Source organism: Astatotilapia calliptera, chromosome 23, assembly GCF_964374335.1.
Source record: "Astatotilapia calliptera chromosome 23, fAstCal68.1, whole genome shotgun sequence".
In the NCBI taxonomy this organism is placed as follows: domain Eukaryota; kingdom Metazoa; phylum Chordata; class Actinopteri; order Cichliformes; family Cichlidae; genus Astatotilapia; species Astatotilapia calliptera.
The window spans coordinates 20,145,934-20,172,435 of record NC_137443.1 but is presented as its reverse complement, the minus strand read 5'-3'; the positions used below and the strand labels follow the sequence as shown (position 1 = coordinate 20,172,435).

Sequence of the window (26,502 nt, the reverse complement as noted above, 5' to 3'; positions counted from 1 at the left end):
GATAATTTTCAGGTTGGGCAGGATTTCCCTGCTCAAAATGGATCTTAATGTGTTGACTATAAATGTAAGTTGAACAGGTCTACGTATACTGTAATTTATTAAGGCAATGATGCTGTGTAAACTGAGCACAACTCTATGAATTTCCCATTCTGACCATTTAATAACCAAAAAGCCAACGTGGTCTTAGGAGTTCTCTGGGAATTTTTCCAGAGGTTTGTAGCAACCAGTCAACAGATTGTTAACATAAACAGAGGTTATAGCTGCACTGTACACCCCTTTACTGTTTATTCATACATGACAGAGGCTCTAAAGTGTTCTCATTATGTTTGTTTACTCCTGAATCATCTTCATCTGTTGAGCTATTTTCATGATCTCTTTGACTTCAACAAGTTTCTCCAGCAGTGCTACTCTAGATCTGTTAACCAAAGTTCAGTTTAAAGCATTGCAGTTACAGCAGTGATACAAACTAACCACCAAATCCAAGCCCAGAGATGACCTCAACTTTTCCTGAGCACCAGTGGGCTATTAACTATTAACGAACTCTTAAGAGGTAGAGTGATAAGCTTGTGTTTCCTTCCAACATTTGCCAAATAAAGGCCAAAAGCTCTCCTTAGTCTGCAGCTGGATGGACTAAAACTCCAACATCTGGGAATGCAGTTGAAGATCAGAGCCTGACAGAGGTGGAGAAGCTCTTCACGGACCTGCATTGCAAGCTGCAGTCCAAGATGGTAGTTAAAATCTGTTGGCAGGATAAGGGACCCATTGAAGATGCTCTGTTATTTAGACTCAGATTTGGTGTTTCAGATTGTGTGTGTGTATTCCTGCCTTAGAGGCTAAGTGTTTTGGGTGAGAAGACAAGATTTTGGTTGTTTAATTTCCCCGATTTAGTTATCTCCATTCTTTATAATTTAACAAAGTAGAGCACAATTGCTGAAAAGTGCCACAAGGTGGAGCCCCGTTCCTTGCTGTGCTCAACTAGTTATAGCACAATACAGAACAGATGATTTTTTTGTATAAATATGAAAAACTGAACTGACCAAGAAGACTGTTGGAGGACTGATAAATGAAGGCTGAGTTCAGACAGCTGAAAACTTTAAAAACTTGTTTGGGTTGATCTTGTTATACCACATAATAATACCAACTACAGATAGACAAACAAAGAGGTTTGTAGTTTGGTGTATATTTCAGATTAAGGACAAAGGCTGGAACAATTTTTGTACATGTAAACAGAGTCAGTGACACAAATTGATTAAACACTTTGTTTAACAGCAGAGTAAACATTAACGTGCTCCAGTCGACCTCAGGGTCTGCAATGTTCACGTTTAAGATCACCAAAAATAAGAATTTAACATCTTTTTAAGTCAAAATCATGAAAAAAATGGCCTTTTATTATCCTATTAGTGTAAGCGCTTCCCACCAATGTGAAACTAACAGATTAGTGATGTAGTAATGTAACGTGTCACTGTACAAGAAAACAGTCATTCATTATATTTACTACCAACAGCACCTGAAGCAACGGACCCTGGACTTACTCCACTAACAGGACAGCGTATTCAGCTCCGCTGCTCATCAGTAAAGCTTGCGGTGATGCAGCTGTGAACTGAGCGGCAAATATTTGAATTTTCTTTGTAAAACTTTAGAAAAATCTGACGTTTTTTGACCAACAGCTGGAAACTGAGTGAAATTTAGTTTCAATACAAAATGAGAGACCAGAAATTTACTTTATCAATACTGAATTTGAATGAATCAAGTTTTTACCTGCAATGTTAAAAATTTACTATGTTCCATGTTTTATATTTACCTTTTTAAACATTAAAAAAATTTATACTCCATTATTTATTTATACATTACTGACATTTTTGCTAACTTAGTCGAGACTTAAGAGTGAAACATTTACTTTTATATTTCATGTCATTCACAAAATATTAAAAATAAATGTCATGTAAAATATTTATTATGCCCATTGTTATTAATTAGTATTTATTTATTATTATTTCTATAAATCTTGAGCATGATTACCTAATTACTGTTTTTTAATAATTAATTAATACTTTTATGAAATAATACTTATGTGTTTTCAACTTGATTGATTTTTGACCTTGTGTATTCAGGTGAGCAGTCGATTGTGTTGTCATTTACATTTTTCATACATTTGAAGATTTTTTCCATTTATAGTAAAATAAAAATGTTTGAATGTAAGAAAAACGTAAATGAGAGCATGTCAATAAAAACACATCAGTAAAATATGTTTTAAGTATTAAAAAAATACAAATAAAATATTAATAAACATTCAAAATAAAGTTTCTTTGATTTGTGAATGAATGATCAAACTCGCTTCATCAGCTGAAGTTGCAGAACTGCTTTCTGTTGTTTCCAGCTGTTAGTTTTGCCTGTAAATCAGATCCACGCAGATCACCTGCTCCCACCTCAAACTGCATCACCACAAGTCGACTCAGACTCGGGAATCTGCGATCGATTCACTCACTGCAGGAATGAACGCATGAAACTCGTACAACGCGCACAGTTCTGATTTAAGCACATCCTCAGGGTTCCTCGACCACCTGCACCACCACCACCTCGCTGTCGGCAGTCTGGTGTGTGAGCAGGTGTCTGTTCAGGTGAGTTTTTCGGGTGTAGCTCTTGGTGCAGAAGGTGCAGGCGTAGGGACGGATGTTGCTGTGGGACAACATGTGTTTCTTCAGGTCAAACTTCCTCCGTAAACATTTCCCGCACTCCGGACACGAGAACGGCTTCTCTCCTGGAAAACAGACCGAGAGGCGCTCGGGTTCAGAACCGGTACAAAAGCATCTGGAGTTACGACAGCATATCTTTGTGTACCGTGATCATGTGACCAGCTTCCTGTCTTACCTGTGTGTATCCTCCGGTGTTCAGTCAGGTGACAGGAAATGGAGAAGGCCTTCCCACAGTCCTGGCAGACATAGGGCCGCTCGCCCGTGTGCGTCCTCATGTGTTTCTGCAGGTCACCGCCGGACGGCCAGCCTTTACCGCACACCGTGCACACGTACGGCCGCTCCCCGGTGTGCCGCCGCACGTGCACGTTGAGGCCAGCGAGTGCGGTGAAGTCTTTGGAGCAGTAGGGGCAGCGGTAGGGCCGCTCACCAGTGTGTGTCCTCAGGTGGCCCTCCAGGCCATCGCGGGTCTTGAAGCGCTTGCCGCACTGCGAGCACAGGAAGCGGCTCTCAGCGGTGTGGGTCGCCCGGTGGGACTGCAGGCCGGTGAGCGAGCCGTACGTCTTGCTGCACAGGTCGCACTGGTACGTGCGGAAGGTGTGTGTGCGCTGGTGGATACGAAGCTGGGTCACCCCTGGAGACACAAACATTTAAACACATGTTTAACCTCCTCTGGGAAAAGGAGACTCACATCATGGATGTGAGTCAGTATGGATCAGGATCTCCAAGGAATGTTTTCATCACCTTTGTTCAATCTGCGCAACACAGAAATAAGAAACAAGGACTGGACGCAGGACTGATAAGGTGTATCTAATAAAATGACAGTGAGTATAAATGCCATTTCGTTCATTAAGCTTGTGTTGTTTCCTTTTTGCGTAAAAATCAGATGTGCATCGAGAGCTGCCACCACACTGGATGTAATGAAACCCTTTCCTAAATCCTGCAGCTGCTTTTACAATGTGAATTATGATCTGAAAATGTTTTACTTTCCCAAGATGAGCTCTACAAATTCTCTATAGGCTCTGTTCACGTGTTTGTTTTACAGCAGCTGGCAGCAAAGTGCTAGTGACCAAAACACTGACGACTCGCTGTGTAATACCTCTTTGAGATGGTTTTCATGTTTTTTCCCTAGCACACGGTGGTTACCAGGGGGAGGGAAGAAAACAGCGGGCAGGTTAACAGTACATGGTTAACAATCATGTGACTGCAAAACCTGAGCAGGTGTGAGGAAAAGTAAAAAAATAAAAAGTATAGCGCTCGATTATTTCGCCAAGTATTTTTGTCGCTTCAGGGTTAATAGGATGAAAAATAATTATTCTTTCTTGGAAAATAAATTTTCAGATGATGACGGTTGTTGATGAGCAGGCTTTTCGTTTTTTAACATTGTGTTGTAGCTCTGAAATGGAAAATAATTATAAAGGAAAATAATGAAAGCATCAGACTCTTGACTGTTTTAGAGCAGCAGCTCAACAGCAATGTTTTGTTCCACCGTCATCCTTTTTCCCAGAAACATCTTTAACAGAGGGCTGACTCAGATGAACTTGATGTGAACCTGCTGTTTGCTGCTCACCGAGTGAGTCAAACACACACAGCCGCCTCGCTGAGCTTTTAAAACCAGATCTGCTGCTAAGCTGCAGAGGTCAATGAGCCCGTGGAAAGTGCTCTGAGTTAGTGGGGTTCACCGCTTTCAGTGGTCTACCTGAGAAGGTCTGGTCACAGAAGCGGCAGTTGTAGCGGAGCTTCGCCCCCTCCACCGAGTGCGTCTGCAGGTGTCGCAGCAGCCGCGTCTGTGAGCTGAACGTCTGGTCACACATCGTGCAGGTGAGGTCGGGCAGCCGGTGCTGCAGCCGATGGGCGTCCCTGTCCTTGGCCGACTCGAACACCTTGTTACACCGGCTGCAGGTGAAACCTCCCTTGTCCAGGTGTGTCTGCTTGTGATTGGTCAGGCTGGATAGATGGTGGAACTCCTTGTCGCACTGGACGCAGTGGTAGATGGGGCGGGCCCGGTGTGTGCGCTGGTGCGACAGCAGCTCGGCTTTGGTCTTGAACATGGCGTTGCACTGGAAGCAGGACAGAGACCTGACGGGTCGGGGAGGGGGCCTATTCTGAGGGAGGCAGGGCTCTTTGTCAGCGCCGCCAGGTTGAGTCTGTTCGAGCACGGATGTCGTTAAGGCCGAACCGCAGGACCTGTTAGTGCGTAGGTGTCGGATCACCTGCAGACAGTCACACAAACATCTAAGGGAGTGATGTATATATGATGTATATATATATATTTTTTTAAATTTAAAATAAATAAATGTGTTTTCATTTTTATGTGTGGTCTTATTGATTTATTTTAAGATACTTTTTTTGCTCAAACAGACAAAAAAGTGACCATATAGTTACTGTCATGCCACACTGAGACACTGACACAGTACCTGTGAGCGGTAGATGAAACATTTGCCACACTGAGGACACTTGTGAGCCACACGCTGGGAATTGTGGGAAATGCTGTGCAGAGCATTAGCTGTGACCTCTGAGCAGGAGAGATCTGATTGAAGAAAGACAGGAAGCTTTAATGACTAGTTCAGTTTCTATAGCTTTGTCACAATTCTTAGGCCGCATCCTTTGAAGGACCCGGCCTTCGTGGTCTACGTGGGCCGGGTCCTGTGAAATAGGACGGTCTAGCCTTCAGATTTGCGTCACCAGCTTTCTCAGTGGAGTTCAATAAACTCCTTGCTATCTAAATTATAACAGGACATTAGAGTACATTCTCGACCATCTCACGCTTCTGTTTAATCAGTTTTCTGTTTGACATTTATTCAGCTGTGTGAAAACTATAACTAATGTCAGCCAAACCGATTTACTCAGGAACAAATAAAATACTGAAAAAAGCCAAACAATAACTTTTTAAAGTTATTTAATAACTTATATATCATGTTTAACCTGAGTAGCGAAAGACCGTGCAGGGTCTAGAAACAATGTGCCGGAGTCCACTGTTCTGTGCTATCGAGTTGGTGGATAACAGACGTCTCAGAAAACGTCGGAGCATATTTGCAAATATGTGATGTCTCGATAAACCAAGCAAATATTTGAAGTTTACACAGCTACATTCTCACCTGAAAATACCTTAAAAGTTTATTTTCTAACCCAGAAAGAGTCATATTAAAACTAAGTAGCTGCCGCCATTGTTGGAAATGGGAATTGGCTGGGCCGCGCTATGAATTCTGGGATAGGTTGGGCTACGAATGATACACCCGACCCAACTTTCAAGTCTGGCTGTGATGTAAACGGCCTACAAATGTGGCTGCCAAAGGATGTGGCCTAGGAATTGGGACACAGCTTATATCTACGCGCGTGTGTGTGTGTGTGTGTGTTACCTGTGTCTTCTGATTGGTTGACAATGTCTCCACATGAGTCCCTCAACCTGACAAGCAAAAGCTGGTTATATTTAATTTAAAATAATTAAATAATTAAATAATTAAATAATAATTAAAATAATTTCCCCCAGGGATCAATAAAGTATTCTGATTCTGATTCTGATTCTGATTTTCAAGCTCTGAGGACTCTGAGGGATCCAGGATTATTTAAAAAACAAACAAACAAAAAAAGGTCTCACCTGTCCACCTCCACAACCACAGGTGTGACTACACATTCATTGCCGACTGCTGCCGAGCTCTCATTGGACGCCTCCAGCTCTGAACCAATCACAGTCTCCTCGATCTCTTCCTGCTCGTCCTCTGTTATCACCACCACCTCCACCTTCACCAGCTCCACATCCAGCTGCAAGGGGCTACTAACCTCAGGTAGCACATCTGATTGGATCTCCGTTTCAGGTGGAGGAGGGTTGGGATTGATCAGTTTAGTGAAAAGGGGGTGGGACCACACAGACAGGAGGGTCTCCTCTGTATCACAACCCACTAAGAAATAACCCCCCGCCAAAACATTAAAGATCAGCAAAACTGAGTCCGATTCTCATTTAATTTGATTAGTTCTTGATTACTTATTTACCTGTCGCCAGTGACTGTCCCTGTAAACAGGTCTGATTGGTCAGCAGCTCCCTCAGATCATCCTTGTCCGCCTTCTGCAGACAGTCCTCCAGCCCAGAGGGGGCAGCATCGAACCAGGAGGCAGCCTGAGATGGATGAATGGCCACATAAATGAAAATGAAATACAGCAGAATTACTAGATTGACTGTTCAAGGTTTTACTGATCACCTGTTTGAAGTCGGGAACAGGAAAGAGCTGCTCGATCCTGGACAGGAAGTCAGATATGAGGGACTGGAGGGCGGAGTCAAACCTCTGGTCAAACACCTCCTGGAAGACAAGCACAGAGGTGAACGATGGACGGATTGAATGATGAAGCTTTGTGTGAAGCTGATAATTCAAGGTGGCAGCTCTGACCTGTAGGAGGCGTTGAGAATTGTCTGGACTCTTTATCAATTTGTCAGTGAGCATCAACAAAGCAGACCAGCATTCGCTTACGTCTTCATCCAGCTGCTGAGAGAACAGACGAGACACAAAAAGAAACTTTTATTTTCAGCAACAACTGAGGACATCAGCCAATAGTTACTATTATTTTTCTAGTTATAATTTTATGGGTGGTCGTATCATTAATGATGCTAGTTTTTATTAGTCTCCAAGAATTTTTCTGCTTAATAATTTTTCTAATAATAATTTTTCTGCTTATTTCTTGTCATTTTCTAAGACTCGTTTCCATTGTTGATTCTAGCTGTTAATTCTTGGCCAAATGAGCACAGGAAGAAACCATTAAATATTTTTTCCTAAAATAATGTCTCGGTATATGGTATGCATTACCATACGTTTTCTTATGGTAATGCTAATACAGTCATGTGAGAAAATTAGGACACCCTATGAAAGCCTGTATATTTTAAAATATATTTGGACATATGGAGATTTAATATGAATTTTAATGATACTGAGGGATCCAAATAATATAACTAAACAATTAAAAATAAGAAAAGCCTTTTTAAAACTTTATGTGAAATGTAATTTAAAAAACAATTTCTGGTGTGGAATAAATTAGGACACCCCACCCGTTATCCCACTTAAAATGGTTAAAATCACACACAGGTGTATCACGTCAGGTGCACATGATCAGTAAATCTTTAACCATCATTTTAAAGGAGCCTTGCCTATTTAAACCTCAGATTTAGTTTGGTGGTCTCCTGACTGTTGAAGTGTTGAAGTGAGCACCATGGTGAGATCTAAGAGCCGTCTGATGCCCTCAGAAAGAAAATTGTGTCCGCTTATGAGTCTGGTAAGGGATTCAAAAAGATCTCAAAAGAATTTGACATCAGCCATTCCACCATCTGGAAAATTGTTTACAAGTGGAGGACATTCAAAACAACTGCCACCATGCCCAGGTCTGGCCGTCCAAGCATATTCACCCGCGGAGCAGACGCCCAAAGAAGTCATCAAAAATCCCAAAAATGTCATCATAGGAACTACAGCAGGCTCTGGCTACTGTCAACGTGAAAGTGGATGACTCTACTATCAGAAAGAGACTACACAAGTTTGACTTTCATGGGAAGTGTGCAAGGAGGAAACCTTTGCTCACTAAGAGAAACATTAAGGGCAGACTGAAGTTTGCCAGAGTGAATGTAGACAAAGACCATGACTTCTGGAATAATATTCTTTGGACAGATGGGTCTAAAACTGAATCATTTAGACACCAGAACAGTAGACATGTTTGGCATAAACCAAACACAGTCTTCCAAGAAAAGAACGTCATACCAACTGTGAAGCATGGAGGTGGCAGTATTGTAGTTTGGGGATGCTTTGCTGCAGCAGCACCTGGCCAGCTCACCATCATAGAATCCATCATGAATTGTGTGTATCAGAGGGTGCTTGAAGAACATGTGAAACCATCTGTAAAAAAACATTAAAGCTGAAGCGGAACTGGACACTGCAACATGACGTTGCATGTCACGTGGGGTGACTTAAAACAGACTGTACATGCCAGAAAACCCCCAAACATCTCACAGCTGAAAGAATTCTGCATTGAGGAGTGAACCAAACTTGCTTTTGATCGATGTCAGAGACTGGTAAAAGGCGTCTCACTGAAGTTATATCAGCCAAACGGGGCAACACTAGTTATTAGGGGGTAGGGTGTCCTAACTTTGTCCTCCATTAAAATACACATATTTGTTCACATTTGTTTTTTAAATGTGTAATTTTTTGTTGTTGTTGTTTAATTGCAACTAAGTCACTTTCTTTTCCAGTAATACATGAAAACATGATTAGACATTGTTATATGAACATTACTTAATAAAGAGCAGATTATTTAATGGGGTGTCCTAATTTTCTCACATGACTGCATGAAAGGCAGCAGAAGTTCAACTGATAATGGAGAACAACGACATGGTTGATGTCATGAAGACCAATTGTACAATCAAAGTTTAGATATGGACGACTGAAAGCACGAAAACGTCATAGCAATTCATTTAAAGGAGGAAATATTGAAATGTGCTGCATTAATGATTCACTGCTTTTTAACATATTAAAAAAAATTATTAGCTTAAACTGTTTGTAATTTAATATTACAATTAATGTTTAAAAAAATGTAAAATAAATACTGATATGAGGCATTTTCAGTTATTTAAAATATATATTTAAATACATTTTAGTGCACTGATAAAGGTGCAGGATGTTCCATCTTAAATATTTGTTATAAAATATTATATTGTTAATTAGATTTGATTTGATTTTTTTTAAAAGCCAAAATAAAACACACAGGGCTGGTGTTGGTTTCCAACATTTATCAGATTGATTACACCATTAATCAATAAAGAGCTGGGGTGCAGTGAAGTGACACAGATCCTGTAAGCCTGTCCAGTAATCTCCCTGCTCTCTCTCCTGGGCTTCAGTAGCTGGGTTAACAGGCTTCAGGCCAGAGCAGCACAGAGAGCAAAGAGATGCTTTTGGTATTAAATGAGAGAATTTCAAGTCATTATTTTTTTTGAGAAAGGTCCCGATTTAGTGCTGCTCAAACATTTAACAAGCTGAAGAGCTGTAGACACACACTCACTATTAACATGGTTTTCTTTTGATTTTGTCATGAAATAAAGGATTTAATCAATTGCTTCCAGTTAAGTGACTTTTCATGTTGAATCCTTTACTGAAATCACAGGAAACAGTTTGAATAAAAATAATTTTTAGACACAGTCATAGTCTGAATTACTTGTGGTCTCACCGTTGCCTCAGAGTGGATCCTGTCTAGGTGGGAATGGATGGCAGCTGATTTTGGTTCTGACAACGTGACCTAAAGAAAAAAAACAACAACAAACAACAACATAATCTGACATGTCCCTTCAATGTTAAAAAGGAAAAGTAACACACTCTATTTTGTTTAAAGTTTAGATTTTAACATTTGTTGATATACCTAACTATAAAATAACTCAAATGAAATTCAAATGAACCAAGAACAGAACCCTGAGGAACACCACGGAGGAACACCACGGAGGACCCCCCCCCCCCTATTTATTACATTTACATTGCTTATCTAACACTTGTGCATGAACTTTCCTGAGTTCCTGTAACTGTTTCGTCCTCTAAACACTGTGGAAACTAGGAATTATCAATGTTAATATAAAACCATTCTGGGGACTTTGGGGGTTTTCTACTACAGAACAGGCACTCTGCAGCACAAGAGGAACCTTTAAGTAAAGTCTAGCCAGTATGCAACCATCTTGATAAAGACTTCCGACACTTACTATATTTCATCACTTGTTCAGAAGCTTTATTTATTTTTAATATCGAAGGTCACTTGGAGATGAAAATTGCATCAGTATCTTTGTTGCTATTATACTAATACCCAGGCACACAGATTATAGGCTCCTCTCTCAGATGTTGTACAGCATGCATGACATATACATCATTTACACCAGGTGTGGTAAAGATTTAATTAACACTTAAAGTTGTTATTCCTTATCCAGCCAACATAATGTGTTAAAAACAGGTGGGAAAAGGGAACTATTGGATAGTGCATGAAACCTTCAAATTCAGGTGTTACATTCTCTCCTTGCAAAACACCAACCTTTGCCCTCAGAGCCAGCAGCAGCAGACACCTCTGTCTGTCCGTCAGCAGTTGCGGGACGGCCTCAGTCACCAGGGAAACAAAGTCCTCCAGCATCCCATAATGCCTCACCATTTCGTGCCGTGCGACCTGCCACATCGCCGCTGTAAGCAGGCGGAGAGGCGGGACGAGGAGACGCAGGGAGGAGAGGGAGAGGAGGGAAGCTGCCGGAGAGGACAGGTTGACATGTCAGAGCAGGAAGCATCACTTATCTGGGTCAGTGTCAGGAGCTGCTGCACCCACACCAACCAGGACTCTAATGTTATTCTTACTTACAGTGACTTAATGTGTGTGTGAATGGGTGGATGACTGGATATGTAAAGCGCTTTGGGGTCCTTAGGGACTAGTAAAGCGCTATATAAATACAGGTCATTTACCATTTACTTAATGCAACTGTAACAATATGTAGGAAACTCAGAATGTAACATACTTTAGTTTGTCAGGGGAGGTAAATTAGAGATGTGCCCATATAAAATTAAAAAAAAAAAGGCTCATTAAGGTGTGCCAATTTGGCCACACCCTAATCATATTGATAATTATTACAATTTATAAACAGACAAACTGTTATCAGTAAACAAATGAGGTGGAAATATTTCAGGATGTTGAAGATCTTCTGATTAAACCAGAGAATTCAGAAGTTTGAAAAATGTAACTTGGGAGTTTGCCTGACAAAAGAAGCTACCAAACTGTTTAAAAAAAAAGTCTCAACATTTTAAAAGTCAATGCTTATGATCGACTGAATGCATTTAATAAAACCGCACTAAATACATCTAAATAATTACAATATATAGTTTTAAATCGGCACAGTTTGATATAATATAGCTTTATTTAGACCTTGGAGTGTCATGTTTACCTTTAGTCACATTAGTGATCGTTAAATGATTGGTGTGTTGGTGAATTACAGCTTATTCTACTATTGTGAATGCACTGTTGGCAATACAGGGATTAGTGACTTACATGACAGCCAAACTGCTGCTAATTAACAGTTTAAATACCGTTAAAATACAAGCAGCCATCTGCTATCAGTGATATATACGACTTTTATCATAAGCAATCCACGCTTGATGCGTTACAAATACGCCGAATTAAAATGTAGCTACAATCGACTTATTATCAGCTGGTAGAGGCTAATCAATAAAGATTAACGTTTCAAAAACTAAGAACATATTTAAAAAGCTAATTTTTTGCATAGAGTTTGGTTAGTATGGGTGCATGCGCACAAGTTGGTGCTAGCTGGCTATAGCTCGGTAATTATCAAAAGAGACAAAAATCCTGATTTATTTTTAAAGAGCACCAAAATAACCGATAAGAGAACAGAGTAGTAAGCACATACCCATTCCGCGTGCAAACCCACTCACTGTAAGCCCAATTTTTTCCAAAATGTTAGCTACAGAGGCTAACGGTTAACTGTTTACACTACAGCTACCGACGGCTCCGCCCCCTTTATACCGGAACCTTTTTTGAAAAGCCAAAGAAACACATCCGGCGCACGCGTGCGTAGAAGTGGGGTTTATTTTCGTCGGTGATCCAGGTGAGTGGAACAGGTGTGGCTCAAAGGTCATTATTTGTGCTTAGGAATAGAGTTTATCCTCGTTTTACCTCCTCAGCAGGTTCACTCCTGAACAAGTTGAGAAACTTTATTTATTTAATATGATTGTATTTAATTCTATAAAGAGTTAGAGAGCAAAAATCATGATTAGGACAAAATTGTATCAATTAACTAAAATCCAAAATCTGATATTGATAATTACTTTAAAGAAAAAATGTTAACAATTAAAAAAAATCATTAGTTGAAATTGTTTGTAATTTAAATAAATATTACAATTAATGTTTAAATACTGATATGAATACTGATATGAGGCATTTTCAGTTATTTAAAATATATATTTAAATACATTTTAGTACATTGATAAAGGTGCAGGATGTTCCATCTTAAATATTTGTTATAAAATATTATATTGTTAATTAGAATTTTTTTTAAGCCAAAATAAAACACACAGGGCTGGTGTTGGTTTCCAACATTTATCAGATTGATTACACCATTAATCAATAAAGAGCTGGGGTGCAGTGAAGTGACACAGATCCTGTAAGCCTGTCCAGTAATCTCCCTGCTCTCTCTCCTGGATTTCAGTAGCTGGATTAACAGGCTTCAGGCCAGAGCAGCACAGAGAGCAAAGAGACGCTCGAAATACAGAAAACACAAACAATACCAGCAGTGAATGTGGAAGAGCTGGAGGCCGGACTTTGTGTGGACTTCGGATGGATCTGCGGGGGGTGGAGAAAGGTCGACAGTCAGGCCTGTTCCTTGGAGGCTCCTCGGCTCCTGCTGGCCTCCTCTATGGCCGTCTGGTTGCCAAATGCTGGAAATGAGCCGCTGTGTTTCTTGTTTCTTCATTGAAATAATTTATTGTAGCTTTTAACAAAGTGTGCTTGTAGCTTTTTCACGATTTACACCACAGTTTTATCAGGAAACAGTCTGTTTGTTGCTGCTGTAGTGTTCTGCACCACAAGGGTAAACATACAAATCCTCGTAATGGATCCTGACAGAGAAGAAGCTGAAGTATTTTCGGACCCCGAGGACCCATTTGCTCTAACAGCAGAGGATAAGGAACAGGAGGAGGATGAGGAGGAAGAGGATGATGATGAGAAAGATGCCAGGATTTTCAACGCTTGGATGCAGCGGTACCGGGGAGGGGAACAGCAGAGTAAAGTAGGAGAGGAAGAAGATGAAGATGACGAGTCAGAGGGAGGAAGACTTAAAAGCAGAAGCAGCCCAGAGCCTCCGGCAGCGGTAAAGTCGGGCCGCCGAGCATCACTGCCATGTCCGGTAAGAACACCAGTAACTGTACAACTCCAGACCAACTGTAAAGTGCAGTAGTGTGTGGTCAAAGGGAGGGGTAGTCATTAATGCTTGCCTTCTTTGATATGCTGAGCCATAATCAAGATGTTGTTGTGGACAAGTCGTCAATCACAGGAACTTAAGCACAAGAAGTTCTTCAAATACTTAAAAATTGGAAACATTCCTTAGTGATACAGTCCTAAGCTCAAGAGCAGACAGTAATAGGTTGTTTGTTGAGATTTTGTTCATTTTGTCAAGTGCTGTCTTCAAGGTCAAGAAAAAGTTCATTTCCTTTATCATTCAGGAAGAGTCATTTAGTCCAGACGGTCATGGCCATCTGGCTGTGTGGATACTCGGTCTAATTGGGATACAGTGGTCAGTCGCTCCTTTTAACTTGTGCATGACCTGCTTCCCGTCTTGCCATGATGGGGAAGGTAATGAGAATTGAATTCATGCATTGCAATATCTTGTCCACAGGCATTTGGGAATTTGGGAAATTCTTGGAGCCAAAGAGATTTTTTGATGCAGTCTTTGGTCTTGCTTTCAAAGATAAGATATAGTGCTCAGGCTACCAGAAGAAGTTCAGTCTGAAAACTGGTGTGGGCATCTGATGCTCCTGGTGGCAGTCCCAGAGCACACTGGGTAAGAACAACTTGGGATGATATCTGGCAAACATTACTTAAGCCTTAGCTTCCCAGCTGAGGTCTATTTTTTGATGTATTCAGACTGTATCCAGAATCCATAGAGCTACTATCAGAGTACCTGGCAGGAACCTAATAATTAATCTAATTTGCCTCCAACTTGAACAAATCCTTAGCCTGCTACCAGAAAAACCCAACAGACAAGCATGGAGACCTTTCATGTCCATCCCACAAGGTAAACACAGCCATTTACTTTTCTGCACCACTATATAATTTACCCTGAAAAATACAACAATCACATATCACAAGAAAAATAACTGGAAGAGAGCATCATAGGACTCTGGAATTGAAAATGTGCCGGGCTTGCTCTTAGATTCCAGTGGATGGCAACCGATGATGCATTAAGAATGTCTGCCCTTTAACCAGTGTGGTAATTTAACTGTGGTTACATTGTCTGTGCTTTTTTTGGGTTAATGTCACAAACAACTTCTAGAAATTTGTAATCCAGTGCAAGATAACCCTACTCATGTTGTTGGAATATCGTGACACGTGTGTCTTGATGTATCATCATGTATCTCAATAATTTTTAGAGAGATAAATTTTGCCAGTAATCAAAGTGACTTCATCCTTCTCTTGGAGGGACCGTGAGTTCACAATAATGTGTTGTAATGGGTTCCGACTATGGATTGGGTGTGAGCTGCTGCCCAAAGTGAAGGAGTTTATATCAGGGTTTGTTTACAAGTCAGGGAAGAGAGGAGCACGTGATTGACAGTCAGATTGGTGCAGTGTCTGCACTGAGGTGGCACTGTATTTGTCTGTTGCAGTTAAAAAAGAGTTAAAAGAATCAGATCTCACATAGAAGCAGAAGATACGAGTTCCCTTTGATGGCTGTGGTCTCCCTTTGAGACAGGGGATCAGAGCAGAGCTGCTACTCCTGCACACTGAAAGAAGCCAGTTGAGGTAGTTTGGACATCGAGTTATGATGCATCCTGGACGCCTCATAGGTGAGGGGATTCAGGTATTTGCAACCAGAAGAAAGAAGTTGGAGATGGTCTGTCCTCGAGTTGTCTTGGATTCACCTTGCTCCCCCCTCAGAGGTCCTGGAGGAGGTGGCTAGCGAGTAGGAGACTGATGGATATCTTGTTTCAAGACTTTATCATCTAGCTCTTTCCTTTTTTCATAACATTGTAGTGAAGGATGATCAGGAGAAAATGGTGCCCGTTTTAATGCAGTTACCATTACAAACCAGTTGTATCAGTTTATATCAGTCATACTTTCAGTCTTCAGGGTGTTCACAGCTCATGAACACTCTGTCATCCATAAACCAATGTCTTGTTTACTGTTTTCTAAGCTTCAGCCTTGCAGTTTGGTTATAGGGGAAGTAAAGACTCCCAGAGGTGCTAATGGAGCTTTTAGGTACATGTTCTTGTTTGTTTTTTGTTAATGGGATAACTGGATCAGTGAGTCTTTTGTTTGTTCAAGACTTTTTTTTAACGGCAGAAAAAAATTAGAAACAAAGAAATAAAACTGTGTGAAAGAAGGAAGGCAAATATTTACAGAGAGTAATGAGTTAAATGTTTATTATAAGCAGTCCACTGACATTTCAGTTTTTTAAATCATCCTTCAGTTTTGTATAGTGAGTATTGACTTTAATGTGTACTTTTTAACTTTATTAGTCATATTTTTCTCCTTAATTTGCTTTATGATCTTATATACTATATTTGCAGTTCGTATTCAGCATTTTGTGCCTGTAAATTACTTTGAATTGCATTTAGCGTTTATGCTCCCTGCATCAAGTTTGATTGATTAATTGATCTTTTGTCTTCAGTCCACTCTGTCGGCCATGCAGCTGTCTCGTCTCCACTCGTCCACTCAGGCTCCGGTGACGGCGAGGGTTTTGTTGCGTCGCTCTTCCTCCCGCCGCCTTCTTCCATCACCTATGGAGGCCGCTGTGCCCACCTCAGAGCGCAGGCAATCTCTCATAACCACAATCCCCGAGGTTGTGCCACCTGAGAGGCGGGGACAGTTCAGAAGACGTAACGTCATGTCGCTGGTGTGTAGACGCACTTCCCGATTTTTATAAGACAAAATTAAATTGTGTTTTTAGGCTCTTTGTGACTTTAATTGTTTGTGTGTTCCAGAGCGATGCTTATAGTGTGTGTCTGATCTGTCATAACGACTTAAATAACGGCGCTGGCGGCACCAGAGAGCTACAGTGCACACACACCTTCCACAAAGAGGTAGCACATACCAGCAACAACATCAACACATAAACCTTTTCTTGCGTTAAAAGTAGGGCAACTATAGACGGGTCACAAGTAAACTCAGCACAGACAGATGGACCCTGGAGGGTTATAGAGGTCCAATGAAGGCCCTGTCTAAGGTGGATGACACTGAAGAGGTCAAGTAGATGACTGCAGACACTCATACAATGACAGAGTCACTAAAATAGGTTTAAAACAAGTTTGATTTCCCCCTTTTTAAGATTTTGTAAGAAATGAAAGACATGTTAGTCCAGTCTTCCTCTGAGACATTTTAGGCCATTCATTAGTGAGAAAAAGATGCAACCACTACAAAGACATCTTTTTGACTCAATGGTCTTGTTCCTCTACATGCTGGTGCTCCAGGACTCCATGATGGTAACGTACTCTCTCATGCCTTCTCTCTCCTCAGTGTATCGAGGAGTGGTTGTGGAGGAAACAGTGCTGTCCAACATGTCACGTTCAGGTGTCCATGCCACAGCCATCTTACTGGAGCTCCAGCAGGGTCATAATCCCCTAACATCACCAAGAAAAATGTCAGTTAAACTGGACTTTATTGGATAACCGCTTTATTAGAGCCCAGTGAATTTATTATTGTCTTTCAGAATATTATCAGAAGAGGAGCCTGACTTTTGACGCAAAACGTTATTTAATAGATTAAAAGACAAAAAGATTAGCACTCAGTATTTATATAAGGAAACATCCTCTGTCTTTTATTTGTCTCCATTTTGAGCCACACTGGCTTCAACAACCAGGTTATCCTGAGAATAAGGGAGTGTATTCCCTGTTTTAACACCCATATCGTCTCAGTGTGATACAAATAAGTCATATAGTAAAGGACCAGCGCTGAAGCTGGAGAACAACCAAAATAACCTCATGTATGTTTTTTTCTTTTTGTCTTCTTTTTATGGCAACTTTAACAGTAATCAGTAATGACTTTAAAATAAAATGTAATTGTGTCCGAGGAGAAAAATATGGTGCAGACATAACAAATTCTCAGTCTTAGAAAAAGTTTGGGTTTTTTTTATTTCTAAAATTAATTATAGTTTCTTCTGCTAGTCTGTTATGCTCTGTTTTTATTTGTTTTTTTCTTGTTCTATATTTTATCATTTCATTTGTCTTTTGGTGTGAATATTCCTATATTTTATTTGCGGATAATCACTCAGTTATCTCTGTAATCAATTTTGAACGAGCTCTACCAATAAATGAACTGAAGGAAACAGCGCCTCCTTTGTGTGCATTGTGGCCAGGGGCGGTACTGCAGGCGGAAGTGCTGCACCTGTTGATGTGCTCTTCTCTTCGGTGTAACTTCACCGCCCCAAAACACCTGAAACTTCCAGCGCTTGGGAAGCTTCTGGAAATTTTAGAAGCGTTTTATCGCCTTTATTGAAGAACAAAAGGAGTTCATGGATAAATTGAAGAAGGTTTTGAGCGGGCAGGATGATGGGAACGCAGATGGGAGCGGCATACTGGAGGTGATGTTGTTTTTAGCCGGTTAGCTGGTTTCGCTAAATTAACCTGTTAAAACGGAGGTAGTGCCAGAATCTGCAGATATAACTCAGCCAGGTGTGAACTCACAGACTTCAAAATGGTACTTTTAGATCCAGTGTGACTTGGACCTCCAGGGGAAAACATTATGTGTGATGTTCATCCAGAGTAAACCTTCGTAAAAGCGCTTTTAGAAAGTAACACGCTGCAGAACATGGCTGAGAAGTGAACCGATTTTAATTTTCCTTCAATGTCCCGGTTATTCTCAGATAGATATCATTACATGGATAATATATATAACGAAGAGGAACCTATAGTGTTTAATTCGGCATACTTGGTGTTATAAGATAAAAGCAAATGTTCATGTAAAGTATAGTTAATTCAGGCGAAACTACTGCTTCTTTCTGTTTAACCTCTGCACAAATCATAAAACTGCACTAGAAGTAAGGCAATAAAGTTACTTTTGATAGTTAATAACTTTGACAGTTGTAACTTAAGGAAGTCAATGCATTAATAACTTCCACATTTGAAATACTTAGAGGCTCGCAAATGTGCATTTCGGGGCGGGATTGTGTTTTTATTATCATCAAATTGACATCTGTTGGATAGACTACCACTGCTGTCATGAACCAGGGCTGTCACACTCATTTTAACTGTTAGGCCACATAAGCTCAAATACAACAGACCTCCCTCATTAAAGAGTATATGGAAGTTTCTGCTCACGCTCACATGAACCATAACCAGGATTTAAAAAATCTCTAACCTTAAATTAGAGTAAAACACCTGTCACCTCATCCACCTGACGGCCTGAGAATTAAAACAGCTCAGTTTCCCACACTCTATTGTCTATTGTCAATATATGCAGCTGTTTAAAGTGTCACATTTTCCCACACCCTCCCCACTTAATCATCTTTTAAATTAATAGTTGAAAGGATTAGTGAAGAGTCACTTTCCCTTTTCAGACTCAGCAAAGGTGGGAAAACTGAGATTTTAAACCCAGGTACTAAAGGTGGGAATCAACTGGAATCCTGCGATACAATATTATTGCAATTTTTTTAAGATTTGTGATTCGCTGAATAATTAAGTAACAGGTAAAATTTGTCTGTTTTATCCAATAAGGCAATGTTATTTTACCTCAGTTGTTTTTTTTAGTGGTGGTTTTGTGGTTTGAACTTGCCAAACATTTCCATCAAGCATCGCCACAAAATGAACAAAAGTGCTTTTTATTGAAAAGCTGGAGTGATGAATGAGCGTCCAGTGGGTCGAATCGGACGCTTTGGTGCCGTGTTAGACTCGCCTGCACTAAACAAGTGCTAAAACCGTTTAAATTTGGTTAACTGAAGAAGAGTAAATGTTAGTTGAACAATGTTTCTGAGATATTACACTTTAATGTCACAATAGTAACAGCTGTTATTAGTCTTCATTCACTTTAAAGCTTTTAGTTACTTGCCTTTGACACAAAGAAGAATAACCTAAAGACTCTTAATGTCAATTTCATGAATTCTGAGTCAATATACAATCTTCAATTTAAACTCCTTTAATACTAAAGTCAACAACTAAAAAATAAACATCAATAGCAAACATTTAGTCTGTGAGATCATCATGATGCTAATGACAACAAATTCTGTGCAGAGAGCCAATCAGGCATCGACGCTGTCCTGGGGGACACGGGTGAAGGGTTTCCTGATCTGCTTCGTTTTAGGAGTCGTGTGCTCCATCCTGGTGAGTAAAAGACACTCCTGGACTGTGTTTACTGTTTCTATGACAAAAGATTTGCTGTGGTGACTTCCTGTTTTCCTTTATCAGGGTACCTGCTTGTTGTGGGTCCCTGGCTTTGGTCTCGCTGTGTTCGCTGTCCTCTACAGTCTGGGAAACATCTGCGCTCTGTCCAGGTAATAAGCAGACCTAACCTGATACTACATTACCCATCATCACTGAGGGCCGGTATTGACTTCAGTGTTTTTATGAAGGGAAACGTCGTCCTCTAGTGGTAGAAATCAGAGCTTTGACTGACGAAATCTTTTTCTTTTTCAGCACCATGTTCCTGATGGGTCCGTGCCGGCAGCTGAAGACCATGTGGGCTAAAGAGCGAGTGCTCGCCACCGTCATCATGCTGGTGAGAACAAATAACTTTTCATTATTGTCTGTAAGTTTCTCAGTCATCCAGATCAAGGTAGTCTAAGGAGCTTGAAAAGAAAGCTACTGGACTCACTTAAGCTTCATGTAGATTTCACCTCTCATCCAAGAAGCTTCTTCAGCTCTTGGATGAAAGTTGAGACATCTTCACGAAGCTTAAAGAAGTCCAGATGTTCATTATTCTGTCCTCATGTTGATTTAATTAGAGCAATTTCTCAAATACACAGTGATGGAAGAAACTGAACACACAAACAGCAGGGGTCAAGCTAGGATTGTCACGATGGTAGGATTTCAAGCCCGATACTGATTCTTGGCGCTATAGATGAACTGGTCCCCAGTCAGTGCCGAGGTTGTGGGAAGTCCAGTCTAGTTTTTGTTCAGGAGTATTTTAGAACACAGTGAAATCAGTCAACAAAACCAATCAAAAATAAACACCATTAAAACAATGATAAATAAAAACCTGACCAGTGTGACTAATGTGAGAGGTAGAGGGCTTAAAAACAGGTTTCCTATTTAAAAAATAAAATAAAATAATCCTCTCTGTATAACTTTTACATTTCAGTCATTTTTTTTATCCACATTTGCATTTACCTTATTTATGTGTGTCTAAGGTTTCTAGTGGGTCTGTAGTGTAGTAGTTTACATATACAGGTAGTTCAATTGTGGGCTGAGAGGCATATCCCATAAGGTTTATTCAGTAAATCAAACATGTGGATCTACCTGCTGTGAATCTGGGAGCAGCTTAAAGTAGCTTTCATCTGTTTTTTGTTTTTTTTGGGGTTTTTTTGCATTTGTGTTGCGTTGGCAAATTTAACTGTGGATGAAATCTAGTTTAAAGTGTCTAATCTCTGTATCCAGGTTAAGGCTGAAGATGAAGTTACAGCTGAAGATGATGAAGATCAATTCAATCTTTTAATCACGGAGTGAATCATTTTTGCTTTGTCAATGTTAATAAAGCAGATTTCTCTCATAATTTGTCCAAACATGCTTCAAAAACTGAGTTTACAGGAATTTACAGGAAAAGCCACGTGACGTCCTGATGAACGACAGGTAGCTGAAACTCACCTGTAAGCTCCACCTGAGTGAAACTGTCTCTCTCTGCAGGTGTGTCTGGTGCTGACGCTCTGTGCTGCGTTCTGGGTGAGAAACAAACTGCGATGAAACGTTTGGATGCAGCGAGTCGTGTTGTGTTGTTTTTGTGTTTGATTCGTGTTGTTGTGTCTCTGCAGTGGAAGAACAACGGCCTCGCTCTGCTCTTCTGTATCCTGCAGTTTCTGGCCTTCACCTGGTAGAAAACACACACACACACACACACACACACACACACACACACACACGTGTTACTGTTTGTTACCTCTCTGACTGCTGCTGCTGTATCCCACAGGTACGGCCTCTCATACATCCCATTCGCCAGGTAAGACAAACACACCTGATCTCACTAGTGTGCGTTTCCTCGGGAGATAAAAACATGATGGCGACGGGCGGTTTGGTTTTAGTCTTGCTTGTTCGAAGGCATAAAAAAAGTATTAACCTTTAAAGTGAATAACTTGTACTACATACACATGTGCTGCTGTGAAATTTCTGATTGTAGAAATGTTTCCTAGCAAGTTTTTTACAGTAGCTGACCTTTCTGCGGAAAGATCTTTGATATATAGACGCTTTGTTAACGTGATAGGCTTTGATTTGACTGTAATTTCCCATCATAAGCACGAGGTTGGTTAAAAGATAGTTTTTAATTTAACTTTCTGCTCTTACTGAGCATTCAAAGCACCGGACACTTATATGTTGATAATAGCCATGATAATATTTCAGGTTCAGATTACTGTGTTTGTGCCTGCACATACACTTTGTCTGCAGTAGGTGAGTCATCCATTTTCAAACGACAGATAAGCATAACATAATGAAGAAGAATGAATAATAAATAATCCACACTCTATCATGAAGTGTATAAAAGCTGTAATTTGTTCCTCTGATTCACGGCTACCGGAACAAAGTTGTTTTTATGCCGTGTTACTCTGAACTTTATAAACCTTATGAAACTCCCTGTACAAAGTCATACAGTGAAGCAGAAGTAGTGAAACGAGAGAACTGCGATGCAAACTCAAAATGGAGACCATTCCCCTTAAAAGTAAAAGTTGCAATTAAGACATTTGGAAAAGTACAACTTTTGCTTTGAAACTGAAGATGTAGATGGCTCACTTTCAATCTTTCATTTGCACTGGCGCTGGCATGCAAGGTAGAGCTACCACTTGGAAGGTTGGTAGTTCGATTTCTGGCTGCTCCAGTCTGCATGCCAAAGGATCCTTGGGCAAGATACTGTGTATAAATGTGTGTCTCAATGGGTAATTTATACAAGTTGTATAAAATGATTTCAAAGCTCAAGCAGATTAGAAAAGCGATTTATAAGAACCAGTCCATTTACCATGCAAGCTGTGGGCAATTGCAGCAATATGCTAGCAATCAAAGCAACCATATTGAGGTTTTTAATGCCAGAAATGTCTGCATGTCAGACATTTCAAGCCTGCTTGGCTGAGGCCTTAGTTTAAAAACTCAAGACCTGCACACAATATTTCTATTCATGTCAAATTATTCTAAAAAAATATCTGATTAAAATATGTTGCTGAAGTCAAACACGAACCCATTTTTCCTCCAACTGTTAGAAAGTTAAGTTCTGTCACAGAGGCAGGATATTACTCTTGTATGTGGTGTATAAGCAAACTGCATGGTGTCAAACACATGTTCAGTTTGCCTGAAAATTCAGGACTTCACCAGATTTTCAAGGAATTTTGTAAGTGCAGGTCCATGAGATTTGTTTTTTCTCATGGAGCAAAAGACCTTTTCCATAAAGTTCTGATCAACGTTAAAATCCTGATCCAGGGTGAAGCGAGGTTGTTTGCAACCATTTGGTTCTGTATGTCAGGTTCGTATTTAAAATTTCAGTTTTCATGCTCGCTATTAAGTAAATGCAGGTCATATTTATGTGCAGCCTGTACCCTGTTTAAAAATAATGTTTCCTTTCTGTATACTCAACTTAACAGTGGTAATTACCCATGTTGTTTTTTTTTTTTTGTTAAGCTAGATTTAAACCCACTTGCAATTATCATGTCTCTAACAAAATGCAGCATGGGGCAAATTGAATTAGCAAGGTTAATCCAAACCGTTTCTACAAGCCTCTTTAATGCTTTCCTCCCCTCTACCCTTAAATATGCATTTTGATATACTGCATCTCAGTATATCTCAAAGATGTGGTTTGATAACTGTTCTGGCTTTTTCCAAACACAGCTTCATAGATAGTTAAGCTTCTCTATGCATCACTAATGTCTGATGCACACACAGTCATTTTGTTTTGTACGCAAGGCTGAAATGCGGGGTTATGGCAGAAACTACTTAGTTCAGAAAACTGCATCAAGGGTTAATTACCCCTATTCAGCCTTTTTAACCATAAGCCTGGTGGCGGGCCATTTTACATAAATAAGTAGTTGTAAGTGGAAACACAGCAAAATAAGATTTTGTAGTCATCTGTAATTTGATCTACAAGGAAGCATGTGTGGAGGGAAAAAGTAGTGTCCCCTGGATAGAGCTTTGTGGAACTCCAGATTTGTTTTCACAGCCAGTACCATTCATGTTAGATCATGTTACCATTTCTGTTATAGATAAAAGAAACACTACAGCTATGACTAACACTAATGGAGCCATAAAGTATTCCTGTGTGAAACTCTGTCATTATAGCTGCTGACAGAACCTGATCATTTAAGCACTGAAGCAAAATAAAGTGGAGTTTTTCTGGACTTTTTTCAGCGTAGTTTTGTTCATTTGTGTTTATCTGCAATGCTTTTATGTGTCATTTTTTTTCTCCTTCTTTCATTTTCAGAGATGCCATCATAAAATTATTCTCACTATGCATCTAGGAAGCCCCGCCCTGTTCTCCCACCCCTCTGAGTCACTACCTGTCTGACCAATCAGGACACAGGATACTTAATGGTGGTAGTGGTGCGTTTATGTTAGGCTTTTGTTAACAGTTTATAATGCAGCTGGAGAGTTCATAGTGCCTGAATTCCTTTAATTGGTTTCTATTTATTTTCAGCAGTAAAGAAACAGTTTATTTCAGCATCTGATGCAGCTGTATGCAGATCTAAGTGTTCACTCACTGAACTATTCTCTTAAGTGAATAATTATCAAACTGTTTTGGTAGAGCTGGACGTCTGGGTTTGAGATCAAAATGTGACAGTTTAACTTTGTTTAGTAAATTAGTCAACAGAAATCAATGATTTTAATCATCAGCAAAATATTTGAGTAAATCTTTTTAAGCTGAAATATGAGAAAAATCACCTAAACATGATTAAAACTTTAATAATCTTTGCTTTTGGGGGGATATTATGTAGATAATCATATTACTAATAAACCTTATAAATCTTTTATTCTAATATAGAGTAAAGGACGTATACCAAATGCAGAGGCCAGGGTTTGAGTCTGACCTGCTCTCCTGGCAATAAAGACTTGAAGACAAAAATAAATGTTTATTTAAAAAATAAAAACTCAAGAAGAAACACTCAGTATTTTCTTACATGAGTTTAAAATTCAGTGAAGCAGCTGCATTAGCATGTGAGATAAACCAGGTCCCACGAGTTTCTCTTCTCATTTTAATATTGATTTTAAGTGTTACTGATGTTCGCATCTTCCTGTTTTGTTTTTTGTCCTAAAATTTCAATTTTCCTGAAGTTGTTATCACAGCACTTTCCAACTCAGTATCTGTGGCAAGAAGTCATTACATACATTTGAACAAATTAACATTTCAGGTGCAGTATGGGTTTGTTGATTCAGCTCATCTGATTCCCATCTTAAGTTTTCCATTCACAAAAAGACCATTGCCAGATATTTAGTTTGACTTTCTACTGCCAAGTCTCCAGGGGGCGATGCAGATTTGATTTTTTTTTTTGTTTTGATTGTTTTTGGCTTCTGTTGCAAGACAGAAACAAACTCTGGTCTGTGGAAGCTCGTTTTCATAACTGCAAAAAAAAAAGAACCCATCACAGGCAGCTCTAAGTTATTATTTCAAAATCTAGAATTGCATATTTTTAAATTTCAACTTCTTAATGAGCTGAAATTTTGACTTGCAATTAATTTTCAATTCATTAATAAAGTCTTTTTCAGTGGTGAAAACAAGCTTCCATAGTGGCCACAACTGCGTTCAGGAGCATCAAATGTTAGGTACTCGTTGCTGTTTCCAGCACAGCTGCACATAAACGGATCAGCGTTCTGTCGCCACACGGTGTGTGCTCACTTTTTCTTTTGATCATTTTACTTTTTAAATGGATGTTTTGCCTTAAAAGTCAAAGTGTTTTCTTCTTTACTGTAATTTGTATATTTAATTTTTTGCAGGATTACATGATTTTAATACCAAATCTTGGTCATAGAGTTTCACGTGTTAGAACAAACTTTTTCTCAGGTGAAAAAAAACCATAATCTCTTTTGTTTCGTCTCACTTTGAACTTGGTTATCTGCTTCTTTTTAAATTGGTTTGCACATTTTTCCTCATCCAAGAGTCAATGTTTTCATATTTATCCTCTAGACTTTATTTAAGGAGCTGCTTTCTTCGTCTGGGCCCGGAGTTCGCAGATATTTAACTGAAACAGTCTATAAACAGCAGTCCAACATTTCATTTTATTTCAGTATGGACGAGTAAACAATGCTTTCATTGAAAAAGAGTTAAAATGACTTAAATCCACTCTCCATTAAGTTTTTCCAGATGTGTTTTAGTTTCATTGAGATTTGGAACAGCTGTTTTTGGGTTTATCAACCCTTCAGAATTTAGTTTTCCTCATTTGCGTTGCCTTACAGACGGTCATTTAGTACTTTTAACCACACTACAGAGCTGTGACTGAAATTTAGATGCTGGACGCTGCTTTTAAAACTGGTCATGGATTTCATGGTCCTCTCCTGCTTTCCTTTATTTTCTGTTCCATGACAGCGTCAGACCCTCATAATAAATATGGCTGAGGTTTCAAATAATAACATAGACCTATGTAAAAGTAAAGACTTTGACAGCTATGAATACTTTGTTTTCTAACAGTACAGCTGTGGATGTTTCCTCTTCAGGTTTGGTTTGAACTGAATCATGCAGATCTACTTAAGTAGAGTCCCTGATTAAATATAGGAATAGAGCAGAACAGGTCACCTTTATTTAACTTGCATTTTCACTTTTAAAGGTTGTGAGGTTAAAATATTTTTAGCCAAAATGTTTTAGTGCAACTTTAACTCTTTTAAAACTGTATTTGTTTTGTCTGTCTGCAGTGTTAAACTGTGAAATTGTTACTGATTTTATTTCAATAAATGCTTCTGTATTTAAGAAACTGCTTACGTGAATATCATTC

The 26,502-nt window shown here is 39.6% G+C and overlaps 2 protein-coding genes across 6 annotated transcripts; one reads left to right on the top strand and one right to left on the bottom strand.

The window, feature by feature from the left end:
• Positions 1–1,160: 1,160 nt before the first annotated feature.
• On the bottom strand, positions 1,161–12,238 carry LOC113015522 (uncharacterized). 3 transcript variants are annotated; one of them, XM_026157514.2, is made up of 12 exons: positions 12,100–12,238; positions 10,728–10,930; positions 9,885–9,953; positions 7,073–7,168; positions 6,887–6,985; positions 6,681–6,804; positions 6,289–6,589; positions 6,050–6,096; positions 5,108–5,220; positions 4,390–4,903; positions 2,869–3,324; positions 1,161–2,758 (listed from the first exon to the last, which is right to left on the bottom strand). In XM_026157514.2, exons 1-12 carry the CDS (start codon positions 12,101–12,103, stop codon positions 2,544–2,546), a joined length of 2,241 nt encoding a protein of 746 aa, XP_026013299.2. In that variant the 5' UTR covers positions 12,104–12,238; the 3' UTR covers positions 1,161–2,543. The 3 variants fall into 3 exon arrangements, with proteins under 3 accessions (XP_026013299.2, XP_026013301.2, XP_026013302.2); XM_026157516.2 differs by having other exon boundaries at positions 7,073–7,165; XM_026157517.2 differs by lacking the exons at positions 9,885–9,953; positions 10,728–10,930; positions 12,100–12,238 and adding an exon at positions 8,426–8,560.
• LOC113015551 (vesicle transport protein SFT2B-like) lies at positions 12,173–26,481 on the top strand. 3 transcript variants are annotated; one of them, XM_026157559.2, is made up of 12 exons: positions 12,173–12,297; positions 12,898–13,593; positions 16,075–16,299; positions 16,388–16,486; positions 16,920–17,982; positions 19,628–19,717; positions 19,802–19,887; positions 20,030–20,111; positions 21,236–21,271; positions 21,361–21,419; positions 21,516–21,545; positions 24,003–26,481. In XM_026157559.2, the coding sequence occupies exons 5-12, from the start codon at positions 17,914–17,916 to the stop codon at positions 24,037–24,039; spliced, it is 489 nt and encodes a 162-aa protein (XP_026013344.1). In that variant the 5' UTR covers positions 12,173–12,297; positions 12,898–13,593; positions 16,075–16,299; positions 16,388–16,486; positions 16,920–17,913; the 3' UTR covers positions 24,040–26,481. The 3 variants fall into 3 exon arrangements, with proteins under 3 accessions (XP_026013344.1, XP_026013334.2, XP_026013337.2); XM_026157549.2 differs by lacking the exons at positions 19,628–19,717; positions 19,802–19,887; positions 20,030–20,111; ... (2 more) ...; positions 21,516–21,545; positions 24,003–26,481 and having other exon boundaries at positions 16,920–17,727; XM_026157552.2 differs by lacking the exons at positions 19,628–19,717; positions 19,802–19,887; positions 20,030–20,111; ... (2 more) ...; positions 21,516–21,545; positions 24,003–26,481 and having other exon boundaries at positions 12,276–12,297; positions 12,901–13,593; positions 16,920–17,727.
• The last annotated feature ends 21 nt before the right edge of the window (positions 26,482–26,502 follow it).